General features: G+C 40.2%; 1 protein-coding gene across 9 annotated transcripts in view; it reads left to right on the top strand.

Annotated features, from left to right (window-relative positions):
* Positions 1–24,440, top strand: part of Nipped-A (Transcription-associated protein Nipped-A) — a 520,496-nt gene that overhangs the window by 397,540 nt on the left and 98,516 nt on the right. For all 9 annotated transcript variants that reach the window (XM_070213827.1, XM_070213829.1, XM_070213828.1 and 6 more), the window contains one exon: positions 22,283–22,819. In XM_070213827.1, coding sequence (XP_070069928.1) covers positions 22,283–22,819 — 537 coding nt within the window. The remainder of the gene's footprint in view (positions 1–22,282; positions 22,820–24,440) is intronic.

The raw sequence follows: 24,440 nt of genomic DNA on the forward strand, positions 1-24,440 counted from the left end.
CAATGCTTGCTAAGGCTATAGCCTCTGAGCAGGCCCTGACTGTTGAGAAGCTCCAGGCGATGAGTGAGGAAGAGTTAGAGCTTCGTGTTAAGTTCTTCGAGGAAAACAAAACTACATTTACACAGGCCCATGACAGTCTTGAAAGGCTGGATTTTAATGAAATCGGCAGTCAGGTTCGCGATGATTTCGAAGAGCTCATCATATCAATTCAAATCAAGCTAAGTCGTGAATTGGGTAGGCGTCAACGTTCAGAAATTCGAAATTCCACGCTCAGACCAGGTCCATCTCTGGATTTCCAATCTATGTCGGTTAAAAGATCGAATTTGCCTGAATTGAGGTTGCCTGAATTCTCTGGTGGCTATACCGAATTTGCTGATTTTCAATCCATGTTCAAGGCTATTATCGACAATGACGTTGAGCTCACTAACATTGAGAAGCTGCAGCATTTAAAGTCTTGCTTGAAGGGTTCCGCCTTGGACACAGTGCGCTCATTAGAAATTTGTGATAGAAACTATACAGTAGCCTTGGACTTGTTGAACAACCGTTTCAATAATAAGCGTCTAATTTTCCAATCCCATATAATGGCAATTTTGGGTCTCCCTAAAGTGGACATGCCGTCCGCAACGAAGCTGAGAGACATGTCTGATAAAATAAATGCTAATCTCCGTGCTCTTCAGTCAATGGGTTCCCTTGAGCAAATTTCAAACTGCATTCTGGTTCACGTTTTACTCCAAAAATTAGATAGCAAAACTCAGGCCAATTGGGAGGAGTCTGCGGCTATTGATGAAATTCCTTCGGTTGATCAATTTACAATATTTTTGTCCAAGCGTTGTCAAAAATTGGAAAATGTAGAGCACACTACAGCCTTGTACTCAAATAACACACAATCAGGAAGAAGCCGCAACAGAAGCATCTTAATTGCCACAAACACTTTGGGAACTGGATGTGTTGTGTGTGACAACAGTGGCCATTCAATTTACAGCTGTGTTCAATTCGCCAATCTGTCAGTACAAGAGCGGATTCGGAAGGTAAAGGAATTAGCGCTCTGCCTTAATTGCTTAAGAAAGGGACATCAAATACGCAATTGTAAGTCAAGCTGCTGTCGAACTTGCAGGTCCAAGCATCACACCCTTTTGCATCTTGGCACTCAGTCCTCGACCCAGGTTCTGCGAGCTCCCGTTGCAGAACAAACTACGCCAATTGCAACTACGTCAAGCCCTTCTACCTCTTTGCTGGCTCAGAATTTGGATTCTGACATTGTGTTTCTTGCAACTGCAGTCATAAGCGTTCAAAGTCGATCAGGCGCTTGGATCCCATGCCGTGCGCTGCTAGACTCGGGATCTCAAGTCCACATTGTGACTTCCCGGCTCGCTCACCAGTTGCAATTGCATAAAACTAAGTCTACCGTATCAGTTGCTGGTCTTGGAGATTCTCGATTTGACTCTGAAGGAGTTTCCGTTTGCATTAAGCTAAAGTCGCATACCTCAAATTACTTCGCATGCCTGTCTGCTCTTGTTGCTTCAGCGATTACTGACAATCAACCCAGTTTAACTGTTAAACCCGATGGCTGGAAAATTCCCTCAAATATTCAGCTAGCCGATCCTGAATTCTATAAATCTCAGCGAATAGATCTTCTTATTGGTGCAAGCATGTTCTTTGAGCTATTATCAGTAGGGCAGATAAAGTTGGCTGCTGGGTTACCCCTATTGCAGAAAACGAGGCTTGGTTGGATCGTTACAGGAGGTGGATCTTCTCCTTTCAAAACAACTGCATTGCACTGTCAAGCTGTGCAGCGTGAATTGGTTACTGCCGAAGTTCATATGGATGAACTAGTTCGTCGCTTTTGGGAAGTTGAGAGCTGTGGTGAAGGTGTGGTCACAGCCACCAAAGAAGAACTGGAGTGTGAGGCTCATTTCAAGGCCAACTTTCGTCGATTAGACTCTGGTGAATATTCCGTACGACTACCTGCAAGGAACACTCTATTGCTACTGGGTGAATCGTACAATCAAGCTTATCGTCGGTTTCTCAATTTGGAGAACAAGCTAGAGCGCAAGCCAGAAGTTAAGGCTCAATATTCGGCATTTATTCGTGAATATTTGAATTTGAATCACATGTCCGTCGTGCCCAGAGACTCCATTAACCTTTGCAAATATTTTCTGCCCCATCATTGCGTTTTCAAGGAAGACAGCACCACGACTAAATTGCGAGTCGTTTTTGATGGGTCTGCCAAAACGTCAAGTGGACATTCCCTTAACGAGGTTCTCATGGCAGGGCCTACCATTCAGCAGAAGCTGTTCAACACGCTGCTACAGTTTCGGACTTTCCCCGTTGCATTGACTGGTGACATCTGCAAGATGTATCGATGTGTTCGCGTGGCTGAACCCGATAGCTATCTTCAATGTATTCTTTGGCGTGATTCACCGGACCAGGAGGTGCAGGTATTCAAGCTTGATACCGTAACCTATGGAACTAAGCCTGCAGCTTTTTTATCCGTTCGAACGATGCATCAATTGGCGAGTGATGAGAAGAGCACATTTCCAATAGGTTCAAAAATCACCTTGCGGGACTTCTACGTGGACGATCTGATCACAGGAGGCCAATCAACACAGGAAGTCCTTGAAATCATGTCTCAAACAAAGGGCTTGCTTGCAAGAGGGGGCTTTAAGCTCAGAAAATGGTGTTCCAACGAGCGTGGTGTCCTTGAACAAATTCCGGACTCTGAAAAGGAAACATTCCTGAAGTTTGACGATGGCAGCGACTTTACCAAGACTCTGGGTCTGGCCTGGGACCCTGCAGCGGATGTCTTTTGTTTTTCTTTTTCTCCCATGCAGCTCTCTCCAAAGCCATGTAAACGACTGGTGCTTTCCACAATTGCTCGGGTTTACGATCCGCTTGGTCTCATTGGTCCTGTGGTTGCCAAGGCCAAAATCTTCCTGCAACAAGTCTGGAGAGAGAAGTTAGAGTGGGATGAGAGCTTTCCTGAGGCACTCAACACGTCATGGCTGAAACTGTCGTCTGACATGGGTCGTACCCAACAAATGAAGTTTCCTCGACTGGCGGTGCATCTGAATGGCGCCATTGAGGTCCACGGATTCTGTGACGCTAGCATCGACGCATATGGAGGATGCATCTATCTCGTTTCAATAGCAGACGGCAAACGAAAGGTGCATCTGCTTTGCTCAAAATCTCGTGTGGCGCCTTTGAAGACTCTCACGGTTCCCAAACTAGAGCTGTGCGCTGCTGTACTACTGGCTCACCTGATGCGGGACGTACGCAACATGAATCTCTTCGATTGCCCGTTTTATTGCTGGTCGGACTCTGCTGTAGCGTTATCATGGATAAGCGATGAACCTTCACGTTTTCAAGTTTTTATTGCTAATCGAATATCTTTAATTCAAGAGCTATCCAGTGGCATGAATTGGCGCTATGTACCGACTGACTGCAATCCAGCCGACATTTTGTCAAGAGGTGCTTCCCCGAGCGAGCTAATGGAATCTACCCTTTGGTTCAGAGGCCCAGAATTTCTTCTCAAGAATCAGCACGGTTGGCCTGAATCGTGTTTACCTGTGAAGACTCTTCCCGAGCTCAGAAGGCGCATTTTGGTTGGCGTCGCTAGCGAAGTGGATCCATCTTTAAACTGCAAATTTGTGAATTCTTGGCAAAAGATGACCCACACCTTTGGATACGTCTACAAATTTGTTTACCGCATAAGACGTCCTGGTCTCGACGTCGAAGATGTAAAAATGGGCACTCAGATGCTTATCAGAAGTATCCAAATGAGCAACCTGGCTGATGACTACTGGAGGCTGCATTCTAAGCGGCAAATTACATCATCCAGCCCGTTGTCCTCACTTTCCCCATTCATCGATAGCTTTGGTGTAATGCGAGTTGGTGGCAGACTACAAAATTCTTCCTTGGATTACAATGCGCAGCATCCTGTTATACTACCACGCCAGCATCCAGTTACACGTGCTATTATACTGGACTTGCATCGGAAAAACTTGCATTCTGGTCCTCGAGCTCTGCTCGCTAGCATGCGTCTTCAATTTTGGCCGATAGGTGGCCGAAAAACAGTATCAGCTGCAACGTCCAAATGCATCATATGCTTCCGAGCTAAACCACAATTAGCTCAGCATTTAATGGCTGATCTACCTAAGGATCGTGTAAATGCAACGTCAACGTTCATGGTTACTGGTTTGGATTTCTGCGGGCCATTTTGCTACAAAACTGGAGTTCGAAGCAAGATGCCTGTCAAAACGTACGTGTGCGTTTTCATCTGTTTTGCGACGAAAGCGATCCACCTGGAGCTTGTTCAGGATCTTTCAACGCAAGCATTCTTGGGAGCATTGAAGCGGTTCATTCTCACCAGAGGAAAACCTGCCCGCATATGGTCGGATAATGCTACGAACTTCGTTGGAGCTAAAAACGAGCTGGCTGAGCTGAGGAATTTATTTCTGTCGGGCCCCCACATTCGAGCTATAGAGGAGTTCTGCCTGGAGGATTCAATTGAGTGGCGTTTTATTCCCCCTCGGTCGCCTCACTTTGGAGGCCTCTGGGAGGCTGCAGTCAAAACGGCCAAATTTCATTTCTCACGACCTTTACTCCCTCTTTCAGAGAATCCGGCAGATCTTGAGGTGCTAACTCCTGCACACTTTCTTGGCACATTTCCGTTGGTGCTGTACTCTGAGCCTGATGTCACAAGTCTGAACTTCAACCGTTTGGACCGCTGGCAGAGAATCGCATACTTTCAACAAATCTTCTGGTCACGGTGGCGTGAAGAATATCTGACTCTGTTGCAGCAGCGGTCAAAGTGGCGTACCTCCAAACCTGCGCTACAAGTAAACGATGTCGTCCTGGTTCAAAACGAGAACTTGCCTCCTCTTAAATGGCCATTAGCCAGGGTCATGGAATTGGTGCCTGGATCTGATGGAGTTGCTCGTGTGGCAGTAATACGAACAGCAACTGCCACCACTCGAAGAGCTGTCCGCAAGTTGTGCGTGCTGCCGAAGCAGGATCTGGTTGAAAGCCCTGGACTTCCAACGGGGGGAGAATGTTCGGTCATGCCGCAGCCTAATTAAATCCTAAAATTCAAAGTCTTAACGTAAACTAATTTCTCGATGTTTGTTTTTGCCTTTTCCATTTGCCCTGTGTTGGCAACTCTGTCATTTGCTGTAATTGCTACTCCTTTTTGAACTTCATTTGTCGTCATTCTACGGCAAGCATCTAGTTTTTAGTTCGATTTTGTACTCGCTCGCTGAAGGCACGTTCGCTGATCGCCTGCCTATTTTCTTTCGGCTAATACTTTCGCTTGTTAAAGGCACAGACAAATCGGTCTGCCTGCCCACCCAAATCAATATAAACAAAACCCTTGAAATTAAGGCCTTGTTGCCATAGAATAAACTTAGTGCATAATTAATTGAAAATTTGTGCGGTTTCTATTTTATTTCGGCAAAGGTTTAGAGTTAGTGAAAAAGCTCACTGACCCAACAATCTGCATACTTCGTTTTCGCGTTTAACGGGTGGTATTTGTGCAATCGCGGTTTGAAAAAAATAGCAACATTTAATGTTTTGATTTAAGATATCTTCGAAGGGCTAAGGGCAAAGGGCAAAGAGCCCAACTGTATTAAAACCTATGCCAAAAAATTGCTTAGATGCCCATCTACATAATTGCATTTAAGGTTCCATTATTATTTGAGTCAATAAAAGCCTATGAGCCATTGAAGTAATTTGTTCACCTCTATTCCCAACCAACTTGATGCGGTGAACAGGCTTAAAAAAATACAAGGAAAAATATGTGCCGTAAAATATTTGACAGGCATCTAGGTACGACTTTTCCCGAATTTTTGAGATAAAACCCACTATTGTACGTGGAAGGATGGAATTTATAGAATTTTTTCCGTAAGAACGGGAAAAGTAACAAGAATTTTGAAATTCCATTTTACATAAATATCTGACACATTCGAAATTTGCCTTTCAATTTGTTTAGCAGTAGGCGCCGAACATCGAAAATTTGTATTTTCAAGGGGTTAGTATGCCTGTTAAATATCTCCCCCCACAATTTTAAGGCTACGCCACTGTTATCTTTAAAAAACCTACTGTGTGAAGTCACGACCAACTCGTTACGTAATAGTTACTCAAAAATACTTGTTACTTTTTACGTTCCTATGAAAAAAATTCTATAAATTCCATCCTTCGACGTATAATGGTCTTATTTTTCTTAAAAATTCGGTGAAAGACGCCTCTAGATGCCTGTCAAATATTTTAGGGCACATATTTTTCCTTGTATTTTTTTAAGCCTGTTCACCGCATCAAGTTGGTTGGAAATAGAGGTGAACAAATTACTTCAATGGCTCATAGGCTTTGATTGACTCAAATTATGATGGAACCTTAAATGCAATTATTTAGAAGGGCATCTAAGCAATTTTTTGGCATAAGTTTTATTACAACTAAGCACAGACCCTCGAGGATATCTTAAATCAAAACAATTAATGTTGCTAATTTTTTCAAACCGCGATTGCACAAATACCACCCGTTAAACGCGAAAACTAAGTATGCAGATATACTTATACCCGTCTATATTAACACAATTTAATGCCCATAGGGCTGCACCAAAAACACTGTCGGCCTGTGTAGTACATGTTTTTATCGAAACAACAAGCGCTTGATCTTAAAAATATATGAATAATTTACAAAGTTATGGCAATTCTCTCGGAACCCTTTTTTTTATAGCGGCATGCGGTGACCACGATTGCACAAGAACTATTTGATCGATCTTCTTTATTTTTTTTTTTATTATTATCCCATTTTTCAACCAATTTTCTGCTTTGATGGGGATACAGCAAATCAAAATCGGCATCAATCTAAAATAAAATTACTTTAAAGATATGGGAAAGTTTGGATTTTAAGGGTAACGAACCAGAGTGTGTCCAAATGATTGCTTTAAAATTGGAAATTCATTCAACACATCGGAGAAATTTGCTTCTGATTTAACAAAATTAGTCCTCCACAAAAAGCTAGAGTTCCAGTGATTTAGAACAGTCTCGAACGGCTCGACATTTAGCTTTAACCAAGTTCTTGCTAACTCGACCTCCTCTATAAACGTAAAATACTTCTTAAATACATGTATTCGAAAAGGTTAAGTTTCACTTGCCTTCAAGAACATGTGCATTGGGGGAAAGATTTTCTTCGTCATCAGACGTTGTAATAGTTTGAGTAGATCAGTCCACCTGGTTTTTGCCTTTGTTTTTAAGAAAATAGGTTTCCTAGGGGAAAAATACTTCAAATTTATACTGTTTTTGGAATAAAATAGTTACTTACAGCAGTTTTAGAACTGAATAGATGAGTAATTTGCAAGGCGACGTCTTCTAAGAGTTCCTGCTTAGGTTGAACAGCTTTTGCCAGCAAGTACTCTACGATGGAACGGCTCAGCTCCCTTCGTGTCCTGGTATTGAGGGATTTTGTTTCTTCATAGCTATTTATTATAAGCTTTCCCTTCTTGCTGTTTGCCAGAATATTGCTCAATGAAACACCAAATACGGACTCAATACTGTTATCTTCCTGATCCTGAAAATTTATGAAATATGTCTAATTTTTAGCTATCTAGATTAATTGTTGCACAGAAATTAAACCAAAATAGATCTTCACTTTACCACAAATCACACACAACTGAAAGTAACTCAAAATTTCAACCCTTATTCTGAAAAACAAATGCGCAGTTTCTTTCTTTGCGGCGCCCACGCGTCGCGACTGCGCAGTTTATTGCCCCTTCGCGCAACAAAAGGAAAACAAATGCATACACACACATATTTCGACAACCAAAACGTATTTATGTTTGAACTTGCACTGAATCTTTAATACTTACGTTTTTTTGCCATAGCTCTAGTCTTTGAAAAAACTCGACTGCTGGCCCTACCAATTCTACTGGAATTTCACCACGCAGCTGATCCCATTTTAAGAGTTTAAGGTTTCAAGGTTGAAATGCCGTTCTAATAAACACAATTAAATTATATCACATTAATTATCTATTTATAAAATACGTACATGTACTACACAATTTACTTACCATTAAAAATATTAATAAAGGCTTCTCCTCCCAAGTCTTTTAGTAGCAATCACAAGTTTTCGCGTTGTAATACAAAATAGTATTAAATTTTCATGGTGACCCCGACGTGATTAGCAGTGGAACTCGAGTTGTTATTTTTTTTGGTGAAACAAACAAATTAATCAAATAAATCGCGCCGGCCCCTTTTTAAAACATTAAAGTGATTTGTTGCTGCCGATTTAATTCGTCGTTGCTGCCGATTTAATTCGTCGTTGCTGCCGCCAAATAAAATTGTTGGAAGTTTGGAAGCTGCAGTTTCTTCGATTTCCATTGCCGCTGCTGTTCTCAATCGCCGTTAGCTGGACCTGTGTAGTTGTTGTTACCGCTGCTTGTCGCCTGTTACTGCCGATTTACTTCGTGGTTGCTGGCGCCAATTTTATTTCTGGGCCAGTAAATTGTTGTTGCCGCTGAAATTCGTCAGTTGCTGCCTACTGAAATACGCCTTTGCTACGGCTGGAAAATTTTGGCCACTGCAGTTCTCAACCGCCGTTATCGCCAAATTCACCGCTGTAATCCCCTACGCACAGGAAGAAAGGCATATGAATTCGAAGAGGGAAGTTACCGACGGATGTGAATCGTCCCACCAGGTATAGAGTGCTAAAAGTTGAAAGTTAATCTGTTTCGTTTTGTAAATTGTGTTTTGGCCCATCTTTCAACTTTTTGCATTCGTGTGAAAAATTCGGTAGATAGCGAGCATTCTAACCAAGAAATAAATAAAACTTGCATGCACGAACGATTATAATTCTGATACATACATACATCCATACAAATATACATATTTCGAATTATAAATACATAAGTGAATCGCTTTGGACCAAAATCAAATAAATATTTGTCGGCATCCTGGTTGTTCAAAGAATAAAATTCCCCCATTTCTCGTCGTAGTGAACACCAATTATAGCTTTGCAAAAATTAAAAGGGTTAAAGTTGGGAAGTGTGAAAATTTGTAATTCGAGAATTAAATTCCCGGCAAATTTTCGGCCGCGCATTTTCCTCAAATTTCCCTCGCTTTTCGCCATTTCCCGCGCTTTTAGGCGTCAGGTTTATATATTCGTTGCCCTTAGTTATCGGTCAGGGCATCATTCTCCGTTAGCATTACGTTGAGCACCGCCACCCGTACACATACACACACACGTTTTCGTTTTCGATCGCTGGAACGGTGCAAGCGTTGCCGTTGCCTAAACGCTTGTTCGTTTTTTGGTGTTTGAGCTTGGCGTGTGCTCCCCTACACGACGTGCGCTCGGCATATTATAATTATTGAATTATTATAATAAATTAGGATTCCTTAAATTAATTCCTAAATTCATTTAAATAACTCCCCTACACTGCTTGCGTTCAGCGTATTCCTCTCGTTAGTTATTATTTTTAAATTTCATAAATTTAAAAACAAATTTTTGTATACATTTACATAAATACAATTGAAAAAAAAAAAAAATAAATTAAATTAAATTATAAACTTTTCGATACCAAAAAAAAGAAAAAAAGCCAAAATCAGAAAGTATCAACAAGGACATCGAAGGGTTGAAAAACCAACGAGATGGATATATGAAGAGTATAGAGCGAACGCAAAAATATTTAAAGGAGGGTCGATTCTCCTTAAATACGGTTGAGTTAGAATGTCGATTAGAAATCCTAAATACGCACATTGAAAATGCTTCGCTTATACAGAATAAAATTGAAGCGGAAGATGGAGATGATGAGTACCGCGAAGAGTTAGAAGAGACTGCGATAATAGCAAAATCGTTGCTAATTTCCCTAATCGCGGAAACAAAGCTTAAGAGCGTTGACAATTCCGCTCCGCCGGCAACGCGCACACCCCAATGCCGTTTGCCGAGCGTCGCTCTTCCAACCTTTAGCGGAAAACATTCCGAATTAAAAAATTTTATAAGCCTTTTCGAAACTTTTGTTGACAAAGATGACACGCTGCACTATATCGAAAAATTTAACCATCTAATATCGTGTTTGGCTGGAGACGCGCTAGGAACAGTCAGGGCATTCCAAGTTACAGCGAATAATTACCCAAAAGCCCTGGCTAGCCTAAGGCGGGTGTACGATAATGATTGTTTAATTTTTTTTGACAATATATCGACATTGTTTAATCTGCCAAAGATTTCCCAGCCATCAGCTACAGCCTTGAGAAACCTGATCGACACAGTCACAGCGCTATACGATTCTCTTTTGTCCATTGGGGATGACAAACGTATTACGAATGCCATCCTCATCCATCTAGTAATGGGCAAAGTCGATGCAGGAACTAAAAGAAAATGGGAAGAACAGTTAGATTATACTTCGCTTCCTCTTTGGAGCGAGTGTGAGTCGGCCCTGAACAAGCGCTATCAGCATATGGTTGCCGAAGAAGCGTGTAAGCCAAAAATTGTTCAGCAGAGCCAGGCTTATCCTAAGAAGAATGGAAATAGGAGTTTTCGTTTGTTGCTGCCATAGACGACCCCGAAGTATGTGTGTTTTGCAACTCAGCAGAACATAAAGTAGGAAGTTGCACTGCTTTTGCTGCCCTAACAGTTCAGCAAAGATTCGATTTTGCAAAAAAGGCTCCTTTATGCATTAACTGCCTCCGAAAGGGCCACACGGTAAAAAGATGCAAATCGAAAAGATGCAGGGTGTGTAAGTCCTCACACCACACATTGCTGCACATTTACTCGCCATCAAATCTCGCGTTGCCAGGTCCTCCTCAGCCCACGCTCTTGCAGAATACTCCATCCACTTCGCATGTTATGCATGCGACTGCATCGGATAAAGTTATTCTTGCCACAGCCATCGTGAGCGTCCAAACAAAAAGTGGCGAATTAGTTTTGGCTCGAGCGTTGCTCGATTCTGGTTCACAAGTAAATTTTGTGACCGATGAGCTCGCTCAGAGACTTCAGATTAAGGGAGAGGACGTGTGTTTGAGCTTGCGGGGCATTGGTGGAACTAATGCTCAAGCAACCAAGAAAATTCACACGATAGTTAAGTCGCGAGTGGGTAGCAGTCAATTGTTGTCCGAATTTTACATACTAAAAAATATTTCTGGTTATCATCCGGATGAAACGGTGAACACCAGCGGCTGGAGGGTGCCTGAAAATATTCAATTGGCAGATCCATTCTTCTTCAAGCCCCAAAAAATAGATATGCTTATAGGCGCAGACTCGTTCTTTGAACTATTGTCAGTCGGCCAGATAAAGCAAGGGCCTGAGTTCCCCATTTTGCAAAAAACAGTTCTCGGCTGGATAGTGTCAGGGAGATGTGCCTCAGAAAAAATAAGAAATACGGAAAAGTTGGTACATCTCAGCTGCCAGGAAGAAGTGTTGGAGTCAATCGACACAACCCTGCAGAAATTTTGGTCTGTGGAGGACTTGCCGCCCAAGGCCAAGGTCCATACTCCTGAGCAGCAACTTTGTGAGCAACACTTTGAGAAAAACACTCAAAGATTGTCGTCCGGGAGATTTTCGGTTCGTCTGCCGTTCAAATCTGACCCAAACACTCTTGGTTCATCATATGAAGTTGCGAAACGTAGATTTTTGTCGCTTGAAAAAGATTATCCAAAGATCCTTCTTTAAAAAAGATGGATATGAAGCGATGGGCCATATGTCTTCTACGAACAATAAAATCCCAGACAGTCCGCACTATTTCATTCCGCACCAATGCGTGCTGCGACCTCAAAGCACCTCGACAAAGTTGAGAGTGGTATTCGACGCCTCGAGCCGTACATCGACGCAGGTCGCGTTGAATGACATCTTGATGGTTGGCCCCACCATTCAAGAGGAGCTGTATTCGACCCTGCTTCGGTTCAGACTGCACAAGTTTGCGCTTGCAGCAGACGTAAAAAAGATGTATCGTCAAGTAATGGTTGACGAAGCTGACCGAAACTTTCAGCTCATAGTGTGGAGACGAGATCCATCTGAGTCTCTAAAAATCTTCAAGCTGAACACCGTGACTTATGGTACTTCGCCAGCCCCCTATCTAGCGATTCGGTGTTTAAATCGGCTTGGAGAGATCGCGCAGGATTCGTGTCCAAAAGCCGCCAAGGTCATTCAGAATGACTTTTATGTTGACGATTTGTTGACTGGCGCCAGAAGCGTTGAGGACCTGCTAAGCCTTCGAGACGAAGTTTCTCAGGTATTGCAAGAGGCAGGATTTGAATTGGCAAAGTGGTTTTCTAACTGCCCAGAGTTATCCGCATCTGAAAGCGCTGTCATGCCGCTAACGGCAGACTCAGACGTAACTAAGACCCTTGGCGTGGTTTGGTTGCCGGGTAAAGATTACTTTCAATTTCGGTTGGATGACTCTTTCCTGGATCTTCGTGCGACAAAACGAAACATACTGTCGGTGACTGCCCGACTTTTCGATCCGCTTGGCCTGTTGTGCCCTCTAGTGACTAGGGCAAAAATGTTGTTGCAGGAACTGTGGCTTCGAAAGTTAGACTGGGACGAGTCGCTGCCGATGCAACTGCAGACATCTTGGGAAGCTTTTAAGGGAACGCTGCCCAAGATCGAGGTATCGCGATTCGTTCATACAGGCGCCAAAGTCCCGGCAGAAATACATGGTTTCGCTGACGCTTCCATGCGAGCATATGGAGCGTGCATCTACGTTCGCACTAGTACCGCTGAAGGTTTAAAAGTATCTTTATTGACAGCAAAATCCAAAGTAGCTCCCCTCAAGACGAAAACTTTGCCCCGCCTTGAGTTGTGCGCAGCTCACCTTCTTGCGGATCTTTATAATCGTGTAAGACCATTGCTTAATTTTCCGATCACAAAGGTGTTCCAATGGACGGACTCGGAGATCACTCTGCATTGGATTAAAACGCATCCGTCGTCGTTGTCGGTTTTCGTCTCAAACCGAGTTGCAGAGATCCAAGAGTGGTCGGAAAAAGCAATTTGGCGACATGTCCCCACGAAAGTAAACCCAGCGGACATCGTGTCACGGGGATGTGACGTTGAGGAACTCACAGCTTCCATTTGGTTCGCTGGGCCGTCGTTTTTGCTCGATGCAGAAAAAGATTGGCCTGTGAATCGACACTTCGAAGTACCTGCTGATGTCGTGTCGATGGAATTACGCAAATCAGCTTTGGCGCTTGTGGTTATCCCTAAGCCTAATTGTGTGCTTCAAAAAATAGAATCCTTTTCGTGGCACATAAGGCTTCTAAGGGTTTTCGTGTGGGTCTTTCGGTTTATTCAAAGGTGCAAAAAAGTGTCGCAGCCTTTTGAAAAAAGTATTACTCCAAGAGAACTGAATTTTGCGTTCGAGAAAATAGTGGAAGTGATTCAATCTCACGAGTTCAGTGACGACATAGGCAAAATTCAGAAAAATAAACCGGTTGCAACGAATATTCAAAAACTAAGCCCTTTTCTTCAGGAGAAAAAACTAGATTGGTGTTCCTCGACATTGCTGCGAGTTGGGGGTCGGGTATTGAATGCTCCTATCCCGTACGAAGCCAAATTCCCGTTGTTGTTGTCGAAAGGCTCACAGTTTGTTAAAGCCTACGTGTCCTACCTGCACGTCACAAATTGTCATGCTGGCCCTCGAGCTCTTGTAAGTCTGTTGCGAGAAAAGATATGGTTGGTTAATGCGCAGGAAGTTTGCCGCAGAACAGTTCGGTCTTGCATTCGTTGCTTTCGGTGCAAGCCTCAACTTTTGACGCAAATCATGGGGAACTTGCCATCAGACAGACTTCGAGCTCTCCGCCCCTTTAATATCTGTGGTGTTGATTTTTGTGGCCCATTTAACACAACGTATCGTATCCGTGGTAAGCCGCCGTACAAATCATACGTGGCATTGTTTGTATGTTTTGCGTCCAAAGCGGTCCACTTAGAGTTAGTGTGTGACCTCACCACTGATGCGTTTTTGTTAACCTTCCAAAGGCTAGTGAGTCGACGCGGGAGAAGGTGTGGTGCGACAAAGCGATGAACTTCGTCGGAGCCGATCGCCACATGAGAGAGATCCGGGCCCATCTGGAGGAGCAGGGCGGCGGCATCGCAACATTCGCATCAAGAAGAGGATGCGAGTTTGCGTTCATACCGCCCAGAGCACCTCACTTCGGCGGACTTTGGGAGGCAGGTGTGAAGTCTGCAAAGCACCTGTTCCTTCGGACGGTCGGCGAAGACATCTTGACCGCGGAGGAGCTCGGAACTCTCCTCACCAGCGTGGAGGCCGTTCTCAACTCCAGGCCCCTTGGAGCGATCAGCACGGATCCCAACGACGGCGAAGCACTAAGCCCAGGCCATCTCCTGATCGGCGGGCCCCTACTAGCTCCACCCTCAGCAGCGCTCCCGGACCAAGTCAGCCCAACCTGCTTGCGACGATGGCGCAGTGTCTCGTGTCTCAGGCACAGGTTTTGGCAGCGATGGTCCCGGGAGTACGTCTCGAGCCTCCAGGCGAAAAACAAGTGGCACCAGGAGGTTCCAAACGTCGCCGTGGGAGCTCTCGTCGTCGTCGCCGAGGACAATCTTCCGCCGCAGCAGTGGATGATCGGTCGGATCGTGGCGGTGCACGTCGGCGCTGACGGCAAGGTCCGAGTGGCGGACGTCAAAACAAAGGATACGACGTATCGGCGAGCGGTCCATAGGCTGGCGGTGCTGCCTGTGGCGTGCTGAAGACGGTGGTCCTTCAGAGGGGGCGGTGTTTGCGCACTTTGCGCTTTTATAATGAAATATGTTGAATAGTGTAAGGCGGGAGTGGGAGCGCAATAAAGCTTTAATCGCGCTCGCGAATTCGCCCCGTCTCTCGCCCCTTTCGTTAAGTTAGGCTTAAGCGTTTATATATTGAAATTAAAGAGTCAGTTGTTATATGAATCTCATTGCGCAAACTCCCTTTCGTCGTCGCCAAAAATAAAATATCAAATTTCCCTGCAATCACAAGTATTCGCGTTGTAATACAAAATAGTATTAAATTTTCAGGTACTTTGAACCGTTAACTTCAAGATTGTCCAATCACAAAGTTGGGCGACCTCTACTTCTTTAGCCACAATGGATTTTACTGAAGTTCTTTTTGTCACTTGTTTTCATCTATAGTAGCCTGATATTTTTAATGTATTGTATGTAAACGGGTCTCAGTTCAACAAGGAAAATATCAGAAAAAAAGTGACAAAAAGTTCTTCTGTAAAATCCATTGTAGCTAAGGAAATAGAGGTCGCCCAGCTTGGTGATTGGACACTCTTGAAGTTAAAGGTTCAAGGTACCACTTCCGCGAAATTGTGGCTCTAGGCTACGAAAGGTTTTCTTATTATTAAGCCGCAAAAAGTGCCTAAAAATCGAAAATTTGGAACTTTGACCACGGATTTCTAAAAACTTCGACGTGATGGAAAGTATCCAAGTATGAGGTAGTAATCTACACCTAAAATTCTTTCAGTTTTTGTAGCGTTTATTCTTAGGCCAAGAAAAAGTCTTGATTTTGTCGACCTGTGTAACAGTTCGAAACTTACTTTCGCTGTTAACGGTATAGGGTAAAAGAGATAATTTTCATACAATTTTATTGGACTCTTTAGACACTAATCCTTCGATTTAGAATTGAGTAAATTTGTTGTTGTTTTTTTTTCAAACCTTTCTTTAGCTGTTAAAAATGCGATTATAGCTCTTTGACGCAGAGGTCCATATTTTTGTAAATTTGTTATTTTTCTTTCTTGATTTCTAGAGTTCTATTATTCCTTAAAAGTTTCGCGTTGTCAAATTTTTGTTTTGCCGCCCTTAACCGCTACTTAGGTCATTTTGTTCAGTTTGACTGCAATCTGGCTCAGAAAACTCTCGCTTACAAATTCGGCCATAAGCGCAACCAATACTGCGACTATGACCAATAGTTCTACCAACCTGCAGAAGTCATAAGAAATAAATTAAAGACCATGTGTTATCACAAAGTACCCTCAACCATTTTCACCCCAAATGGAATTTTGAAGTTTGGCTAAATACCACGAAGATTGAAGATCTACAAAATATTTAGTAAGAGAAACGCTTTGGGCATACAATTGGCCTTCAGAAAATAATTTTTTTAAAAAATCTCGCGAGCGACCTAGTGTCCCGAACAGAATGAGACGAGTTTCAGGAATGTGATATTGACAGAAATTGGTTAGTAATTTGTTCAACTGATGGCGCTTAAAGCTCAATTTTTAATGCAGCCTTCTGGTGTTCTAAGGAACCTTCAGTAAACACGGCGCACAATCTAAACGAGCCGTTTGGCCACTAGGGCCACATACTATTGATGCCCTTGGACTATTTGAGCCCCCTTCTCCCCTAATAAAACCTATTTTGTACATAATGTTTCGCAATTTTGCGTAAGCAGGGCAGTTATATTATCGAAAAAGAAAAAAAATAAGATAAATGCAAATTAAAAACTAAACTTCATGATATGCCGATTCGCGTGCTTCGCTTTCTTTAAATTTTCCTCTATTTTCGATTTTTTTGTCAAATATGTGCGATTATTGTCATGTGTTTGATTTTATTATTGTCAAATTTGCATTTGTCTGCGGATCACAGTCGGGGTTGGGGAAGTATAAGCGGTTATTGCTCGTTAGCCAGCTAGCTAATGGCTGTTTACTCTGTCAGCTGAGCGGGGAAATGGGAAAACAGGAGGAAGGATAAGAGGGTCAGGATGCTGTGGTGCCCTATTGATTGGCTTCGATTAATATCACAATTGATGGGCGGCGTTCCGATTTTAATTGCAAATTTCGAGCACTGACGAAATGATGCAATAGAAATTTGTGGGTTGTTTTTGCACATGCACTTGTAAAAGCGGTATGTGTGGTGCATAAATGCAGTTCTCTTGTATATATATATATGTACATATGTATGTGCGTATTCTGTTGCATCATCTTTTTAACGCAAGAACTGTTTACATATATATATATACACATACATATGTACATTAGGGTGGACTTTTTTAAGGTCAACTGAGCTCAGCATCTTAAATGGTAGGTTTCTGTGTCCAATATTTATGCGAAAACCGAAAAATGTTATTTCATCGTTTAGGCGATGCGCAATGGCCCTAAAGTTTCGCTAAAAATTAAGTGTAAAACTAGGAATTTCTTGTCAGATTCCATTCCATTTCTTGTCAGATTTTAACATGTCAACTTTTTGGTTTCGCTCGAATAAAAGAGTCAAGTAGAAATTTATTTCATGAACATTAACAGTTGTAAGTAGCCTAGCCTGTAGAGCTTGTCTCAGAACAAAAAGAACCGAGTTCGATCCCCGATCCACCATTTTTTTTTTGTAACTCACAATAAAATAGAGATTAAATTTTACAGTTTTGAAGATTAACTATTACTTTTGCGTTCGCTAATAAAAATTATCGTTAAAGAAATGCTGGCTTAAGATACAACGGTATTCACTATTATTTTTTAGGGACCGTAATAGTTATAGGTTGTACTCTAAAAGTCATTGATTATTCGTTATTATTGTTATTTTTAAGTTGTAATTGTCTCCCAGGGATTTTAAGTTTATCACCGACTTCATCCCTTGTTAATAAGCTCGGGAAAGTGATTAAGATCCTTTTTAAAATACTGTCAAAGTATAAAATCAAGTCTACGGCATCTAGATGAATCTGAAAAATGCGTAATAAACTTTAAAGCCGTAAAGCTAATTATTTTTTACTTTTTCTTTCTTTTATGGATTAAGGATACAAAGAGGCTATACAACCCTAGTCAAAAGTATTTTCACAAATTTGAATGTTAACTGTACTCATATTTTGAACTTATAATCTAAACATTTTGGCACCTTTGGAAAGAGCACTTCAATTCCGTTTAAATGACACAAAAATTTTCTTAACCCATTAAGCACCCTTTGAAAAGTGGGCAAATTAGACAATTTTTTTTTGAAAGTCAAATTTTCAACTTTTTCTCTGGGGCTTAAAACAAAAATGTTTTGATGCAAAGTTGTTCCCCAATCAAAATTAATAATAACTGTAAAAAAAAAATTACAAAATATTTTTCCTTGTGTTTTTTATGATTTTTTGAAAATAGCTATTTTTGCCGCTTTTTCTTCCTTTTCATACAAAATTTTACTGAGAGGTCTCCATTCAAAAAATCATAAAAAATACAAGGAAAAATATTTTGAAAATATTTTTTTTGCAGTTATTATTAATTTTGATTGGGGAACAACTTTGCATCAAAACATTTTTGTTTTAAGCCCCAGGAAAAAAGTTGAAAATTTGACTTTCGCAAAATTTGCTCACTTTTCAAAGGGGTCTTAATGGGTTAAGAAAATTTTTGTGTCATTTAAACGGAATTGAAGTGCTCTTTCTATAGGTGCCAAAAGTTTATATTATAAGTTCAAAATATAAGTACAGTTAACATTAACATTTGTGAAAATACTTTTGACCACCCCTGTATATGAATGGGTGAGAGCATGGTCTTAGAAATTTCATACAAAAAAAGTCCACCCTAATGTACATACATAAGGTGTGTTTTAAAATTATACGACACCATTAATTTCTTAAATATTTTTTTTATTAAAAGTCGTATTAAGGTCATTGTGTTTGTATTTAATTGTTATAACAAAACAAAGAATTTCATGTGAAAACAATAAAATATTTGCCTCCGTGGCATAAGTTATAATAAAATCTTAATTTTAAGGTGTTTCATAATTATACGACACCATTGATTTTTTCCGGTTCCAATGATCAAACTTACCCGAAATTTTTTTTCTGGTTAAATATAAACTAAAAGATTCGATTTTGAGAGTAATCCAGCTTTGGGGTGGATCTTTGATCCTTCTAATCTTCGGCCCATACATAAATATTGAATATTTCTCTCTATACTTTAAAAAAAGTTTTTTTTCGAAGTCGTATCCCCCAATTCGTCTTAACTTTTGTCTGGTCAATATTCTTAACACTTTTGAATCAGTGTATTACGAAACAGACCTCAAAAATCATTTTTTAAAGAATTGCCCTTTTGGAACCAAACTGTTTTATTCCAAAAATATTTGATTTTGGGCGATACTTCCTGTCAAAATGCAAAAATTTGTTCTTCAAAACCTTAATAAACTTTCCACATTTCACGATTGGAACAGTCTGCGCTCCCTTAATGAAATCCCATGGAGAAAACACTCAAATTCGTATGAAAAAATTTCGAAAAACTTCAAAGTGGCGCAGACTGGGGATCGCATTTCAAATGTTCCAATCGTGAAATGTGGAAAGTTTATTAAGGTTTTGAAAAACAAAGTTTTGCATTTTGACAGGAAGTATCGCCCAAAATTAAATATTTTTGGAATAAAACAGGTTTTGTTCAAAACGGGCAATTCTCTAGAAAATTATTTTGGAGGTCTGTTTCGTGCACGTAATGAAGTAAACAGGATTCTTATTTGATTCAAAGAATATTGACCAGACAAAAGTTAAGACGAATTGTGGGGTATGACTTCGAAAAACTACTTTTTTGAGGTGTAGAGAGACATATTCAATATTTATGTATGGGTTGAAGATTGAAATGACCTTTGGGCTAGATTACTCTCAAAATGGAACCTTTTAGTTTATATTTAACCAGAAAAAAAATTTCGGTTAAGTTTGATCATTGGAACCGGAAAAAATCGATAGTGTCGTATAATTATGGAACGATCGCACTTAACCGAAAAATAGACTATATTTCGAAAAATTAGCGGTAAAACCTTAAAAAGATGATCAAGGACGCGTGGTATTTTTTTTCGTACGCATCATACATTGTTCTTTCGATCTGCATTTAAATGTTTCGCTTTCTATAAACAACAACAACGATACAAATTTTCAAAAAATAAGTGTGTTGGTGTCGTATAATTTTGAAACACACCTTATGTAAACTCTTATTAATGTACTTACTTTGTTCTCCCACACTTCCAATTTCTCCTCGTGGCTGCTTCCAAGTCAAATTTTGTAAAGTTTCAACTGAACACGGGAACTTTGAAATTCATTTAAAAGAGGACCATGGCCGACCGCCAAGTTCTTGTTGCACGTAAATTCTTAAGAAATCGCGGTTCATCGAGGATAATTTTTTCGCGAATTTCGGGGGTGAACCCGCTAATATACAGGGGTGGTCAAAAGTATTTTCACAAATGTTAAAGTTAACTGTACTTATATTATGAACTTATAATATAAACTTTTGGCACCTATAGAAAGAGCACTTCAATTCCGTTTAAATGACACAAAAATTTTCTTAACCCATTAAGACCCCTTTGAGAAGTGAGCAAATTTTGCGAAAGTCAAATTTTCAACTTTTTTCCTGGGGCTTAAAACAAAAATGTTTTGATGCAAAGTTGTTCCCCAATCAAAATTAATAATAACTGCAAAAAAAATATTTTCAAAATATTTTTCCTTGTATTTTTTATGATTTTTTGAATGGAGACCTCTCAGTAAAATTTTGTATGAAAAGGAAGAAAAAGCGGCAAAAATAGCTATTTTCAAAAAAATCATAAAAAATTCAAGGAAAAATATTTTGAAATTTTTTTTTTTTTGCAGGTATTATTAATTTTGATTGGGGAACAACTTTGCATTAAAACATTTTTGTTTTAAGCCCCAGAGAAAGAGTAAAAAATTTGACTTTCAAAAAAAATTGTCTAATTTGCCCACTTTTCAAAGGGTGCTTAATGGGTTAAGAAAATTTTTGTGTCATTTAAACGGAATTGAAGTGCTCTTTCCAAAGGTGCCAAAATGTTTATATTATAAGTTCAAAATATGAGTACAGTTAACATTCAAATTTGTGAAAATACTTTTGACTAGGGTTGTATAGTATTACCGAAAGAGGTCCGCCGTAATATACACACATATTTACTTAGTTTGACGTCCCAGCGGGAACATTCCTGTGGAAAATATGATATTTTCATGAGGTTTCTCCATACAAGCGGAAGAGACTAAACCTCATTTACCCCTTACATTTCTTCCGTCTCTGGTTTCAAAATACACGGGGGTGACACAAAAAGTAAGGGGGAAATGAGGTTTCTATGTGGTTTTCCTAGGGAATTTACATTTTCCCTACACCGTCGCCTGCTGAAAGATACAGGATTTCCAACACTTTCTGCTAAAAGGAACAGGATTTTCAGCACACAAAGAACCACCTTCTCACTTTCCCGGTGGGCTGTCAACTTCACACACATAGACACATGTATCCCTTAATTGCGTCTAAAAATTTCGTTTGACCCTTCCCTGTTTTTAGGGCAATTTCAGAATATTTTGGTGCTATGTTTTAAGGCCGATTTCGCCCTAAAAACAAGGAATTACTTTTGGAGTCGACTCATAAAAATTCGCCCTAAAAAATAAGGCAAATTTGGCTTTTTAAAAAAACTAACCCTAAAAAATATTTTCCATGGCGATTTTTCGTGTAGTTAGGGCTAGCCACCCGTATAATAAGACAATTTTTCGTAGTGCTAGGTCGACCTCTGTTTTAGGGCGACTTTTTTACTATTTAGGTAAAAATTTCTATGAGTGTAGTAAATAGCAATTTATTGACACGAATGCATAAGAAAACAAGAAAGAACGCTATAGTCGGGTTGGTGTCCCGACTATCTAATACCCGTCACTCAGCTAAAGGGTGTGCGAACGCTGTACTGGATAGTGCGAGAGAGATAGATATATAAATTTTGATTGCGTATAACTTTTTAATGAATGGTCCGATTTGAAAAATGTCTTCTTCTTCTTCTTCTACTTCTCGGAAATCTTTAAAAATGTGGGCGCAGGACCCATTTTAAAATCGTTAGTGGGCGATTGTGGGCGTCAGAGGGGGCGTGGCGCTCGGCTAAAATAAACTTGCGCTGCGTAGGAAGCCAAAGAATATGTGTGGGAAATCTCAACCTTCTAGCTTTTGTAGTTTCTGAGATCTCAGCGTTCATACAGACGGACAGACGGACAGACGGACATGGCTAGATCGACTCGGCTAGTGCCCCTGATCAAGAATATATATACTTTATGGGGTCGGAAACGCTTCCTTCTAGCTGTTACATACTTTTGCACGAATCTAATATACCCTTTTACTCTGCGAGTAACGGGTATAAATATGTTTTTTGTAGAACCAAACATAATATGTCTCAAAGTCCGAATCGGGAAACAAGTTTTCAAAATCTCTAGAAGGGTTTTATTAAAATTAGTATTCTCTTGTTTTTAAACCATTTTTCGGTACATATTACATACATCTTTTCAATATAATAATTTAAATATCGCTGCAGTACAATCACTAAAACGTATATCATAATAGTTGGCTTGGTTGATCCATTAATAAAAAATTTCTTTACTTTTTTTATGCAGAAAATTCGACAGCAAGTAAAATGCTACCTTCAAATGCCCTCAACATCTGGAAAAAATGAAATTAATGAAGCCCTAGAAGTTATTGAGTCCACAAATTTAAAATACTTTACTGGCGAAATGAATGCTGAATTTTATGCTTTAAAAGGTTTGTTGTTAGCTCAAATTGGACGAACTGAGGAAGCTGGAAAATCCTTTAGTGCTGCTGCACAGCTTCATGATGGCCTCACGAAAGCCTGGGCTATGTGGGGCGATTACATGGAACAAATTTTTCTAAAGGAAAGGCAAATCTCACTTGCCGCCAATGCATTAATATGTTATTTACATGCAAGCAGAAATCAAATTGAAAGCAAAACTAGAAAATATATTGCAAAAGTTTTATGGTTTATGTCTTATGATAATCATACTAAAACCCTTATAAGTACCTTGGAAAAGTATGTGCCGGGCATTCCACCGTCTTACTGGCTCCCATGGATACCTCAATTACTGTGCTGCTTGGAGCAATTTGAAGGCGATGTTATACTAAATCTTTTAAGTCAAGTAAGTAGTGCAAATTATGTTTTTATATCCTTGCAGACGGTATTATCCTGCCCGTTACTCGTATAGTAAAGTATATATTGTATTTGTGGGAAAGTATGTATCAGGTATACTCAGAAAAAAATCGCCATTAATTTTTAAAAATGGCACGTGATTTTAAAGCGCGAAATTTTTTCTTAAGTTTATGGAAATTTGTCATTATTTTTTTTAAGTGAATAAGAAGAATAGTGATTTTGGATTAAGCTTAGTACGACGAAAACAGCTAACTAACCATAGGAGTAAGCGAGAAGTAAGAAAATAAAAAAAAACCGATTTAGCGGATGAATTCCGATGAACGCCTTTAACCGCGGCGCAAAGAATAAAAAATTTGATCTTTGGCTGTGCATGTGCAGAAGCGGTAAGCCAATAACAAATTAAAAACAAGAGGGAACGCTATAGTCGGGTTCGTGTCCCGACTATCTAATACCCGTCACTCGGCTAAAGGGAGTGCGAGGGAGATGGATACATAACATTTTTTTGATTGCGTATAACTCTTTAATAAATGGCGCAGGACACAGATGTGGGCGCAGGACACATTTTAAAACTGTTTGTGGGCGATTGTGGGCGTTAGAGGGGGCGTGGCACTCGGCTGAAATAAATTTGCGCTGCGTAGGAAGCCCAAGAACATGTGTGGGAAATCTCAATCTTCTAGCTTTTGTAGTTTCCGAGATCCCAGCGTTCATACAGACAGACAGACGGACATGGCTAGATCAACTCGGCTAGTGATCCTGATCAAGAATATATATAGTTTATAGGGTCGGAAACGCTAACAGACGGACAGACGGACATGGCTAGATCAACTCGGCTAGTGATCCTGATCAAGAATATATATAGTTTATAGGGTCGGAAACGCTTCATTCTACCTGTTACATACTTTTGCACGAATCTAATAACACTGTGCAGCATTTTGAGTGCTTTTTAAATTTACCTCGATGGATGCTATATTTTTTGATTCGTTACCAATTCCCAAGTTAAACTGCGTTTTCCAAAAAGTTCCCCGACGCATGGATTCTTAGCAAAAGGACCTCAAAGTTCGAAAAATGCTGAAATTGGCCAACTTTGCGGAGCTCTCAGAGGCAAATGGATGCATGGTTTGATTCGATGTTAAAGTTTTTAAAAGATACGCCCTTTATCTTTTAAACCCCATACTTAAAAAATTTTTAAGATTTTTTTTTAAGGCAGAAACAAATTCTAGAAAACATAGTCAAAAAACTTAAAAACATACAGCTGCGGTCAAAATAGTAGTAGTGTTGCCGCCCTGTGTCTTTAAAAGTTTGTTGTTGTAATTCATCTTCTTCTGGTGATATTGTATTGATTATTATTTTACTATTGGACTAATTGGATAAGAAAAAATTACAACATCAAACTTTTAAAAACTCAAGGCGGCAACACTGCTACGATTTTGACCGCAGCTGTATGTTTTTCAGTTTTTTGAATATGTTTTTTGGAATTTATTTCTGCCTTAAAAAAAATCCTAAAATTATTTTATGTATGGGGTTTGAAAGATAAAGGGTGTATCTTTTAAAAAACTTTAACTTCGAACCAAGCCATGCATCCATTTGCCTCTGAGAGCTCCGCAAAGTTG

The sequence above is a fragment of the Drosophila takahashii genome, chromosome 2R (genome assembly GCF_030179915.1).
Source record: "Drosophila takahashii strain IR98-3 E-12201 chromosome 2R, DtakHiC1v2, whole genome shotgun sequence".
NCBI lineage: Eukaryota > Metazoa > Arthropoda > Insecta > Diptera > Drosophilidae > Drosophila > Drosophila takahashii.